The sequence below is a fragment of the Dendropsophus ebraccatus genome, chromosome 8, assembly GCF_027789765.1.
Source record: "Dendropsophus ebraccatus isolate aDenEbr1 chromosome 8, aDenEbr1.pat, whole genome shotgun sequence".
In the NCBI taxonomy this organism is placed as follows: Eukaryota; Metazoa; Chordata; class Amphibia; order Anura; family Hylidae; genus Dendropsophus; species Dendropsophus ebraccatus.
Genome location: NC_091461.1, coordinates 103,327,791 through 103,340,772, shown reverse-complemented (window position 1 = coordinate 103,340,772; position 12,982 = coordinate 103,327,791). Strand labels below are relative to the sequence as shown.

Here is a 12,982-nt window from a genome sequence, read left to right as displayed (position 1 = left end):
TACTCCAGATGTTCTCTCCAGTACAGCTCCCCCAACCAGCACTATGGCCTCAACTACTCCAGATGATCTCTCCAGTACAGCTCCCCCAACCAGCACTATGGCCTCAACTACTCCAGATGATCTCTCCAGTACAGCTCCTCCAACAAGCACTATGGCCTCATCTACTCCAGGGGATCTCTCCAGTACAGCCCCACCAAACAGCACTGAGCACACAACCAGCATTCAGTCTGTTACTAATATGACGCTTTCCAGCAGTTTTTCAACGACTGATCTTGCACAGCCGTCATCTGTCAGTATGGGTAATACAGAGCCTCCTTCGCCAACCCAACCCACACCCAGAAATGCTACAAACACAGTTCCGCTAACACTCAGATTTGAGAACATAGATTTTACACAGAGTCTTACGGACAAATCTTCTCCAGAATATAAGAATCTGTCCTCTGAAATAAGAAGGAGGGTGAGTAACAATGACAATATCTCTATATCCTTGTTCATATTGTAGTTATTTCATGGTGCAGTTCATACACAACAATATAGCAGATGGTCAGATATATGGCCGACCATGTTCTCACATCTGATCCTCTCCACGATGGGGATTATAATCTCATGTATTTATGGATTCCTATAGACCACTGCCACCTGCTTCATCTGTGTGATGGGTGGAAATCCAGCAGGTCAGACAGGATACTATAACTCAGGATAATTGAGATGTTCCTGTTGCACATATTGGGGCTCTGATCCTCATCTCCTCTGATCTCTTCCTACAGCTGCTGCCGATTCTACAGGAACTTTTCCATGGACTTCTGGATCTACAGAACTTCACATTCACGTAAGTGACTATTACATGTGAGTATGGTGGATACAGCGATGATGACCTGGGAGGGATATCAGCAGCAGCCGGGGACATCACCCATCATTACTACCACAGGCCACATTAGTAATATTTATCCACACAAGTCTGATACTGAGTGATACATCAGAGGTGTAGTAATCATGACCCCATGATGAATACTATGACGGTCCCATGTGCCCTGTTCCAAGTGCACTCTGCTGTCCCTGTGCCTCACATACAGAGAACAAGAAGTATGAGTAAATAGATGTACAGATGAATGAGCAGGTGACCAGAAGTAGTTCTCCATATCAACATGGCTGACTATGGCTATAACTTACTGCCCTTAGATATAGATAGAAGAATGCATCTCTGTAGTAGAAACTGCTGATGTAACTAGTAAAATACTATAGACTGAGAAATAGGAACATTCATGGGATTATGTCTGGTTTATCATGAGAGGGTGAAGGTTCATGAGATGTCTCCTCGTGGTGGTGACAGAGAGAGAGCAGGGTTTCCTTATCCTGTACACCCAGCGCTCTGCTGTGATACACAATACTCTGGATACTCCACACTTCTGACCTGACTACTGCATCTTTTCTGCAGGAACGGTTCTGTAGTGTCCTCCATGGATCTAGTCTACCCAGAAGGTACCAATGCCACTGACTCCAGAACAGTGGTTGATGAATTCTATAAGCGAGTGAGAAGTGCGAACCCACCAGACACCATTGAAGGTTTTAAGATTGATCCTTCAAGTATTCAGTCTAGAGGTGAGTCTACACTGGGTTTATACTGGATTAAATTACAGTCAGACATATCCCTCCTCCCCCTGCATTCTTGGGATCTATTATAGACAAAGTCCTGACAGTGAAACTAGTATCAGGGTGTCCACTGCAGTAGCACCTAGGAGTGAAGAGGACTGTGAAGCCAGGAAAGGTAAGTATTAAAGCATATCTTTTAGTTTAGGAGACTTTTAGAAACATATGTAACCCATGCAGGGGTGTAGCTAAAAGCTTATGGCCCTGGTGCAACATTTCAGCTTGGGCCCCAATCAGATGCAGAATAAAGTTATATACAGAAACTCACAGGTGGTGTCTTCTATGATCAGAGTCGGTAATTTTCACTTTCTTCTCCATCCAGCCCAGGCTGCCATGAAAACTTCTTGCAGTCACATCTCATCTATGCAGAGTTATTGTCGCACAATGCTGCATGTGTGATTCCTTAGAGGGATTCTCTAAAATATATAAAAAAAAAAGTAAACATAGTCTGTTATTGCCAGAAAATAAAAAATATGGCATTCACAAAAGAAGAGTATGAACCACACTCACTCCAGTAAAATGATGCTTTACTTAAGGGCATACTTGTGGAATTGCACCATTTGTATGTCCTGCTCTGCATCTGAAATAAAGCATCATTTTTGCACTAAGGTGAGTGAATTACTTTACTCTGAGAGCAGAAAACCTCCCCCTAGGTCTACATCCAACTTCTCCATAACCCGAGTCAAATGCTGAGCGTTTGGGTTCGGAGAACGATGTTGAACCTGAACTTTCAGCAAGTTTGGTGGACACTATCTGTGAAAAAAGCCTGAGTTTCTGTCTTTGTTACTTCCTGCACTTTCTGTCCTCCTTACCTATCCAGCTTCCCCTTCCCATAGGCTTGTATATGTAGTGTAACCTGATCTAAGTGAAGCTGAAAACCTGTCTTTACTCTGCTCAAAAATAATTTCACTTAAAGTGACACTGTCACCACATTTTAGCATTTTGACTTCTTAACACATGTATAAAGGGGTACATTTAGCAGATTTCATACAGATTTTTATGTCATCCATCATAATGCTTGTTCCAGTAAAAAGTAAACTTTTATTGTAGGTGAATTGCGCCACCTGGGCGGAGCTTCTGCGACGAAGCGCCACTTAGCTCCACCCAAATCATCGCCGCTGTCCCGCCCCTTTGTCACGTCATTGCTGGCAGCCACTCTGCTGTTGAGCAGTTCATCCTAGGTGGCCCTCTCAGCCTGGGGGTTTATCAGTCGCAGCGCGGGAGCAGTCATATTGCGGTGTGTGTACTGCTCCCGCGTCCTCCTTCACTGCTTAGTCGGCACAGGCGCAGTCGGGCATTGAGACTGCCTGCCCCACACCTGGTGACATCGCAAGCTGTGTGAGGGGTGGGAAGGCCAAGCAGTAGTAGGGCAGCATCACTGCCCGACCACATCGCCCCCTGGCCGGATGACACCATGGGCCAGGCGCACGCACAACGGAAGTAGGAGCAGGGCAGCTTCAATGCCTGATTGCGCCTGGGCCGACTAAGCAGTGAAGGAGGATGCGGGAGCAGTACACACGGCAATGTGACTGCTCCCGTGCTGCGACAGATGAAACCCCAGGCTGAGAGGGCCACCTAGGATGAACTGCTCAACAGCAGAGCGGCTGCCAGCAATGACGTGACAAAGGGGCGGGACAACGGCGATTATGTCGGCGGAGCTAAGTGGCGCTTCGGCGGAGAAGCTCCGCCCAGGTGGCGCAATTTGCTACAATAAAAGTTTACTTTTTACTGGAACAAGCATTATGATGGATGACATAAAAATGTGTATGAAATCTGCTAAATGTACCCCTTTACACGTGTTAAGAAGTCAAAATGCAAAAATGTGGTGACAGTGTCACATTAAAGCAAGTTCACGTTTATTTATTTATTTTTACGACTTGTTTTTGGTGCACTGATCTGCCACTGTCACTCCATTTTTGCATTCTGACTTCTCTACACAGGTGTAAAAGGTAAATTTAGCAGTTTTCATACCTTATTTTATATCATACGTGACGGTGCTTCTTGTTCAAGTAAAAAGGGGTCTTTTATCAACTGCAGATTGTGCTAAGTAGGTGGGGCACATTGACCCCGCCCCCTCTATGCCGTCATATTCACATAGGCCCCGCCCCCTCACTGGCCATTGGAACAGGCTGGCCTAAAGGTCTAAGCCCCACCCCCTCTAGGTAGGCCCATACCAATGGGCATCTAGGGGGTGGGGCCTATGTGGCGATGACATTGTGGAGGGGTGGGGCAAACTGTGGTGCTGTGAGCGGGGATAAGCGGCACTGTTGCTTTGAAGCCCCGCCCATTTAGCACAATCTGCAGTTGATAAAAGATCACTTTTTACTTGAAGCACCATGACGTATGATATAAAATAAGTTATAAAAAATGCTAAATTTACCCCTTACCCCTGTGTAGAGAAGTCATAATGCGAAAATGGGGTGACAGTGTCACTTTAAACCAGCGCTGCTTACAGAGGAAACCTTGCCAAAGAATCTGTAACCTGTCACTTCTTTTTTCACACAGAAAAAAAAGACATTCAAACATTTTTCATGAGTTTCCTAATGAAATCAATGGGAGGGTTTTCAAGGAAAACCAGTGTGATTTTTTTTTTTTTTTTTTAGATAAAAATTGTGTGGACTTCACTTGTATTGGAGGCCTATGTACACCTGCTTGAAATGATCCCTACACCTTAAAGTGTCACTGTCGTTATAAGTTTCAAAATCTAAATCAACAGTAGATGTGATATAAAAGAAGTTTGCAATATACATTCATTATTTTTTGTTGTTATCATGCTGTCAAACAAAGCTATACTTACTTGTATCCAGGTCCAGTCTCCTGAAGGCAGCTTTTAAGTCTTGTGCTGGTTAGAAAAAAAAAAATAAACACATGGGGAGAGATTTATTAAAGGGTGTAAAATTTAGACTGGTGTAAACTGCCCTCAACAACGAATCACAGCTCTCTTTCCTTTTACCAGAGCTGAAGGCTGAGCTGTGATTGGTTGCTGTGGGCAGTTTGCACCAGTATAAATTTTACACCCTTTGATAAATCTCCCCTATGAAGTCTATGGGCCACATGTATCATCTGGCGAACGGATGATTTTCGGCGGAAAGTGCCGATTTGCGTATTATTTTATACGCAAATGGCCGATTTGCGAATAAAATATTCGCAAATCGGCACTTTCCGCCGAGTACGCTAGGGGGGGCGAAAAGGGGGCGTGTAGTGGGCGGAACGGAGGGCGCGGACTCAGAGTCCGCGCGATTTACAATCCGTTCCGCCCAAATATACGCCGAAAACCTACTCCAGTCCTCAGCTGGCGTAGGTTTTCGGCGGTGCGCACCGGCGCGCACGGGATTTATGTAGAGGCAGTCCGTCTCTACATAAATCTCCGTAGCGCCGGAGCTGCGGGGGCATTTTTAAGTCCGGCGTAAAAAACGCCAGACTTAATAAATGCCCCCCTATGTGTCCGTCAATCAAGTGATTGATGCCTTCTCTGTGAGCGCTCAGATGACACCGGACTTCCTGTGTGTTTAGATTATTATTTTTTTAACAGTCTAAATACAGGAAGTGCCTTGTTTTCCATGATAATTAAAATAAAAATTATGAAAATTGCAATCTTGCATTATTTCACATCAACTGCTGATTTAAATTTTGAAATGCATAACAACAGTGACACTTTAAAGTGATTGTACCACCAGGCCCAGGCTGAAGCACTGGAGGCGGGCCGACCCACCTTAGTGGGGAGAATCTCCAGCCCCTCCATGACGTGACTCCATTAGAATCAATGGAACCCTATCATAGAGGGGCTAGGGTTTCTTCCCACTAAGGGTGGGTCGGCCCACCTCCAGTGCTTCAGCCTGGGCCTGGTGGTACAGTCACTTTAAGGCCATGTTCACACTTTGTATGAGACCAGCTGTTCCGTGACCCGCCCACGGAACGGCCGGTCTTATAAAAGATCATCCTGGCCGGTACTGCAGTACAGGCCGGATGATCTTTAGCGGTGCTGAATTCAGATGCAGGCGTATCCGTGCGCGCCTGCATCCAAATTCCCCACTGCACACAATGGAGCGTTCGGCCGCAGCCGCATGCTCCATTGTGTGAACTGACAGGGTTTTCTGAGGCTGCTATTCAATAGATAGATGTTTATGGCGTTTAAACATAATAAATGGTATTGAACTACACTTTAACATTGTAAATGTTTATTTTCCAATTAATTTAGATGAAGAAATAAATACTACGGCTCTGACCACAGCGCAAACAACTACTCCATTACCTACAACCACCAGAGCTTCAACGACCACCGCAGGACAAGCAGCAACTGCAACCTCAGAGCCTGCAACAGCAACCACCGGACCAACAACGACCACAGAGCCTGCAACAGCAACGACAGGAACAGCAACCTCAGAGCCTGCAACAGCAACCACAAGACCAAAAACAACCACCACAGAGCCTACAACAGCAATCACAGGACAAGCAACAACAACAGAGCCTGTAACAGAAACCACAGGACTAGCAACAGCAACCACAGGTCTAGCAGCAACAACCAGAAAGCCTGCAACAGCAACCACAGAGCCTGCAACAATAACCACAGAGTCAGCAACTGAAGCCACAGGACTAGCAACAACAAGCACAGGACAAACAACAACAACCACAGAGCCTTCAACAGCAACTACAGGGACAGGGCCTACAGTAACTACAGGGCCTACAGTAACTTCAGCAGGGTCTACAACTACAGGGTCGACAGTAACTACAGCAGGATCGGATACTACAGTGACAGGGATTACAGTAACTACAGCAGAATCAGCAACTATAGTGACAGGGACTACAATAACTACTGCAGGATCGGATACTACAGTGACAGAGACTACAGTAACTACAGCAGGACCAGCAACTACAGGGACAGGGACTACAGTAACTACAGCAGAATCAGCAACTACAGTGACGGGGACTACAGTAACTACAGCAGATTCAGCAACTACATTGACAGGGACTACGGTAACTACAGGGGCAGGGACTACAGTAATTACTGCAGGATCGGATACTACAGTGACAGAGACTACAGTAACTACAGCAGGACCAGCAACTACAGGGATAGGGACTACAGTAACTACAGCAGGACCAGCAACTACAGGGATAGGGACTACAGTAACTACAGCAGAATCAGCAGCTACAGTGACAGGGACTACAGCAACTACAGTGACAGGGACTACAGTAACTACAGCAGGGTCAGCAACAACATGGAGACAATCTTCAACAGGATCGGCATCTACAGGAACAGAATCTACAACTGCATCAGCAACTGCAGAGACAGGATCTACAACTGCATCAGCAACTGCAGAGACAGGATCTACAACTGCATCAGCAACTGCAGAGAGAGGATCTACAACTGCATCAGCAACTGCAGAGACAGGATCTACAACTGCATCAGCAACTGCAGAGACAGGATCTACAACTGCATCAGCAACTGCAGAGACAGGATCTACAACTGCATCAGCAACTGCAGAGACAGGATCTACAACTGCATCAGCAACTGCAGAGACAGGATCTACAACTGCATCAGCAACTGCAGAGACAAGATCTACAAATGCATCAGCAACTGCAGAGACAGGATCTACAACTGCATCAGCAACTGCAGAGACAGGATCTACAACTGCATCAGCAACTGCAGAGACAGGATCTACAACTGCATCAGCAACTGCAGAGACAGGATCTACAACTGCATCAGCAACTGCAGAGACAGGATCTACAACTGCATCAGCAACTGCAGAGACAGGATCTACCATAACTACAGCAGGACCTGCAACTCCTCCGCCAACCCAATCCCCTATCAGAAATTCTACAAACACAGTTCCGCTAACATTCAGAATTTTGAACAGAAATTTCACTCAGAGTCTTGAGGACCCATCTTCTCCAGATTATAAGACACTGTCCTCCGAAATAAGAGGCAAGGTGAGTGATAATGACTCCTTCTCCATGTAGATGTTAATAGTCTATTATAGTCAGATATATGGCCAACCATGTTCTCATGACTGATCCTCTCCAAGATGGGGATTATAATCTGCCTTTTTTAATGTTTCAAACCCACCCTGGATTTCTACAATTGCCCAGAGGTCTTCTCTAATGTACGTTAAATTCTCCTCTATCACCTGACATCTCCATGACGGGTGGAGATACATTCAAATAATAAAGGGACTATAACACAAGATGATGGGGGTGTTCCTACCATCACATATTGGGGCTCTGATCCTTGTCTCCTCTGATCTCTTCCTGCAGCTGCTGCCGTTTCTACAGAAACCATTTCCTTCACTAGAGGATATACAGAACTTCACATTCACGTAAGTGACAGAGACCAAGAAGTGTCAGTATATACTTGTATACAGGTGAATAAGCAGGTGACCTGAGATAACCCTCCAGACATAGCCACCAACATTGCTGACTAATACTATCCTAAATTGCAGGAGAATGCAGCTCTGTAGTAGAAACCAGGGCTGTGGAGTCAGTAAGCTGCAGCTCCGACTCCAACTCTGACTACTAAATTTTATCATGACCGACTCCGACTCCGACTCCTGCTCCTTCATAAATGGCCGGTCATATACCAGGGGAGTTATTTATCACACTGGCTCAGCAGCTTCTCCCTAATGTCCTACATGATCCTGGGGCGACTTCTAAGGGAGTAAGGAAAGATATAAAGCAGCTTCTCCTGTGTGTGCAGTGGATGCAGCCAGTCTCCAGCCTCCATGTCCTGAACTACTCACAACTAGACTAGATGGAGCAGTTGGTCTTTTCCTGCTCACAGTCTTCTATGTTTCTAACTAAATATTCACCACCATACACACAGAAACACTGCTAACAATGCAAGATCCCTGTGATATAGAGGTCATCCATAGTGATATAGAGAGGTCACACATAGTCATATAGAGAGGGGTCACACATAGTGATATAGAGGGGTCACTGTGGGGGCATGCCATAGCACACACACAGCCTGCTGCAGCCATAGCATACACATACACATACAGCCATAGCATACACACACACAAACACACACACACACACACACACACACACATCCTGCTGCAGCCATAGCACACACACACACACAGCCTGCTGCAGCCATAGCACACCCACACAGCCTGCTGCAGCCATAGCACACACACACACACAGCCTGCTGCAGCCATAGCATACACACACAGCCTGCTGGAGCCATAGCACGCACACACACACACACACACACACAGCTGCAGCCATAGCATACACACACACACACACACATACAGCTGCAGCCATAGCAAACACACACACACACACACAGAGATGCAGCCATAGAACACTGAAGAAAAACACCACATTGAGGACAGAGGTTACTGCTACACTACTTATGTCTTCACCTCCTCCTCCTCTATATTACACAGGATATCTTCATATTACACTGCTGCTCATATACAGTCATCCAGCATCCAGGAAGAGAACAACACAGATCTCCCCCCACACAATGGACTCTTCCAGCTCAGAAACAAACTGACAAATAGTGACCGACAACTTTTCCTTGACCACCCTTATGTAATAGGGCCAGTGTCCTATTAGAATTTTGCTCATAATATACTGTATATTGATGAGCAAAACTTATAAAATTCATATCAAAACTCAATTTTAAATTGTTCTAAGATTTTTTTTAAAGCTGGAGTGGGTAAATTTTTTCTGACTCCAGCCAAAACTAGTTCCGACTCCGACTCCACAGCCCTGGTAGAAACTGCTGATGTAACTAGTAAAACATTATAGACTGAGAAATAGGAACGTTCATGGGAATATTTCTGGTTTATTATGGATGGGTGAAGGTTCCTGTGATGTCTCCTCATGTTGGTGACAGGGAAAGAGGAGGGTTTCCTCATCTGTGAAACACAATACTCTGGGTACTCCACACTTCTGACCTGACTATTGGTTCCTGCAGGAACGGTTCTGTAGTGTCCTCCATGGATCTAGTCTACCCAGAAGGTACCAATGCCACCGACTCCAGAACACTGGTTGATGAATTCTATAAGCGAGTGAGAAGTGCCGACCGACCAGACACTGTTGATGATTTACAGCTTGATCCTTCAAGTATTCAGTCTAGAGGTGAGTCTACACTGGGATTATTTTGGATACAATTTCAGGCAAGTATAGACTCCTAAAGTAAAACAGACCCCTGGCCAGATTTTGCAGGCCATTACCCTGCGCATTACTGCAGCTTGAAGTTCTCTCTATTTTGGGGAGCCACTGTAGACAAAGTCCTGACACTGGGACTGGCATCAGGATGTTCTCTGCAGTGGCACCAAGGAGGGATGAGAATTATGGAATTAGAAGAGGTAAGTATTAAAGTGTAGCTTTTATTTCATACTTTTCCTGTATGTACGTGGGTAGTATTACTATGTGTGGCCATTATAGAACTTGGCACATTTTTTTAAGTTTTTTTTTTTTTTTTGTGGGGTCGAGGTGGGGGGTGTTGGTGGGTTTTTCCACCGATTTGTGCATTAAAACCCTATCAATCATACATTATATGTGTTTTTGAGCTAAAACAGCTTCACCAGAGATGTAGCATCACTTCAGGTAAGTTACCTACTGAACTCAATAGGAGGTGATTTTCAAGTGAAAACAGCTCAGTTTTATGTGAACATGCCCTTAGTGATCAGATTATAAGTCAGGGGGGAGAAAGAATATGGACATTTAAATAGAAGTGTGTAAAGCCAGACAAGACACACATATAGGGCGACATGTATCAACACCAAAAGGCGTACTTTCTTGCAGAAGGGGCGATTTGCGAATATTTTATTCGCAAAAGGGTCATTAGCGAATAAAATATTTGCAAATCGCCCCTTTCCGACGGGTACGCCGGGGGGGTGCGCGGACTCAGAGTCCGCGCGATTTATAATTTTTTAAACTAAAAGATACGCCGAAAACCTATTTCACCTTTTAGGTGGCGTAGGTTTTTGGCTGTGCGCACCGACACGCATGGGATTTATGTAGAGGCAGTCCGCCTCTACATAAATCTCCGTAGCGCCGGAGATGCGGGGACATTTATAAGTCCGGCGTAAAAAATATCGGACTTAATAAATGTCCCCCATACTGTATATTTTACTGAGTACAAGTATCAAAAGAGTCCATGATGTGATTCATGGTGGTATTAGTGTGGAGGAATCTACTGCTAATAAATGGTATTGAACAACTGTTGAAGCTTATTAATGTTTATTTTCCATTTTATGTAGCTGAACAAATAGACACCCCGGCTCCAACTGCAGCGCAAACAACTACTCCATTACCAACAACCACCAGAGCTTCAACAGCAACGACAGTGTCTGCTACTACAGGAACAGGGACTACAGTAACTACAGGGACTGGGTCTACAGCAACTGCAGAGACAGGGTCTACAGCAACCACTGGAACAGGCACTACAGTAACTACAGGATCAGGGTCTACAGCAACTACTGAGACAGGGTCTACTGCAACTACAGGAACAGGCACTACAGTAACTGCAGGATCAGGGTCTACAGCCACTACCGAGACAGGGTCTACTGCAACTACAGGAACAGGCACTACAGTAACTACAGGATCAGGGTCTACAGCAACCACTGGAACAGGCACTACAGTAACTACAGGATCAGGGTCTACAGCAACTACCGAGACAGGGTCTACTGCAATTACAGGAACAGGCACTACAGTAACTACAGGATCAGGGTCTACAGCCACTACCGAGACAGGGTCTACTGCAACTGCAGGAACACGCACTACAGTAACTACAGGATCAGGGTCTACAGCAAATGCAGGGACAGGGTCTACAGCAAATGCAGGGACAGGGTCTACAGCAACCACAGGGACAGGTACTACAGTAACTGCAGGATCAGGGTCTACAGCAACTACCGAGACAGGGTCTACTGCAACTACAGGAACAGGCACTACAGTAACTACAGGATCAGGGTCTACAGCAACTACCGAGACAGGGTCTACTGTAACTACAAGGACAGGGTCTACAGCAACTACAGGGACAGTGCCTACGGTAACTACAGCAGGGTCTACAACTACAGGGACAGGGCCTACTGTTACTACAGGGACAGGGCCTACTGTAACTACAGGGACAGGGTCTACAGTAACTACAGCAGGGTCTACAACTACAGGGACAGGATCTACTGTAAGTACAGCAGGGTCTACAACTACAGGGACAGGGTCTACTGTAAGTACAGCAGGGTCTACAACTACAGGGATAGGGCCTACTGTTACTACAGGGATTGGGTCTACAGCAACAACCAAGACAGGGTCTTCAGCAACTATAGGGACAGGGCCTACTGTAACTACAGGGACAGGGCCTACTGTAACTACAGGGACAGGGTCTACAGTAACAACAGGGCCTACTGTAACTACAGGGACAGGGTCTACAATAACTACAGCAGGGTCTACAACTACAGGGACAGGGCCTACTGTAACTACAGGAGCAGAGTCTACAGTAACTAGAGGGACAGGGCCTACAGCAACTACAGGGACAGGGTCTACAAAAACTACAGGGACAGGGTCTACTGTAACTACTGCTGTGTCTACAAATACAGAGACAGGGTCTACTGTAACTTCAAAAGGGCCTACAACTACAGGAACCAGGTTTACAGTAACTTCAGAGACAGGGCCTACAGCAACTACAGCAGGACCTGGAACTAAAGAAGTACCTGGGACTATGGAGACAGGATCTACAGGGCCTCCACCGCCAACCCAATCCTCTACCACAAATGCTACAAACACAGTTCCGCTAACATTCAGAATTGTGAACAGAGCTTTTACTGAGAGTCTTGAGAACCCATCTTCTTCAGAATATAAGACACTGTCCTCCGAAATAAGAAGCAAGGTGAGTGATAATGACTCCATCTCCATGTAGATGTTTATAGTCTATTTCATAGTGCAGTCCATACACATTAAGTGGATGGTCAAATATATGGCCGACCATGTTCTCATGTCTAATCCTCTCCAGGATGGGGATTATAATCTAATCTGGAGCTAAGGTGTTCGCTATATAGTCTGCGAATATGCGATGGTGAGAGTCATTGTGGTAAAATCACCTTTATTTTTCCTTTTGGGCAGTGAAAATATAAATAAGCTGTACTTACTCATTACTGAGCCCCCACAGCGCACTCTCAGCCTGTTTCTCTCAGCTTCCTGTATTGTCTCAACCTGGCATGAACTACCTGCTCAACCAATCAATAACTGTTGAGGTGTCTACCTTTAGTCAGTGACTGGCTGAGCTGAGCCGGGCTGTCACGTCATAGATGCTATAGGAGACCAGCGAAGAAATGTGAGCAGTGGCGCTAAGCGGCACGGGGACAGGTAAGTACAACATTTTTTACG

General features: G+C 45.7%; 1 protein-coding gene across 1 annotated transcript in view; it reads left to right on the top strand.

The window, feature by feature from the left end:
* The first annotated feature begins 235 nt into the window (after positions 1-235).
* The window catches only part of LOC138799738 (pneumococcal serine-rich repeat protein-like), a 39,211-nt gene continuing 26,464 nt past the window's right edge, over positions 236-12,982 (top strand). Inside the window, exons 1-7 of the mRNA XM_069981297.1 lie at positions 236-457; positions 768-829; positions 1,436-1,599; positions 5,846-7,575; positions 7,900-7,961; positions 9,573-9,736; positions 10,864-12,485. Coding sequence (XP_069837398.1) covers positions 239-457; positions 768-829; positions 1,436-1,599; positions 5,846-7,575; positions 7,900-7,961; positions 9,573-9,736; positions 10,864-12,485 — 4,023 coding nt within the window. The 5' untranslated portion in view covers positions 236-238. The remainder of the gene's footprint in view (positions 458-767; positions 830-1,435; positions 1,600-5,845; positions 7,576-7,899; positions 7,962-9,572; positions 9,737-10,863; positions 12,486-12,982) is intronic.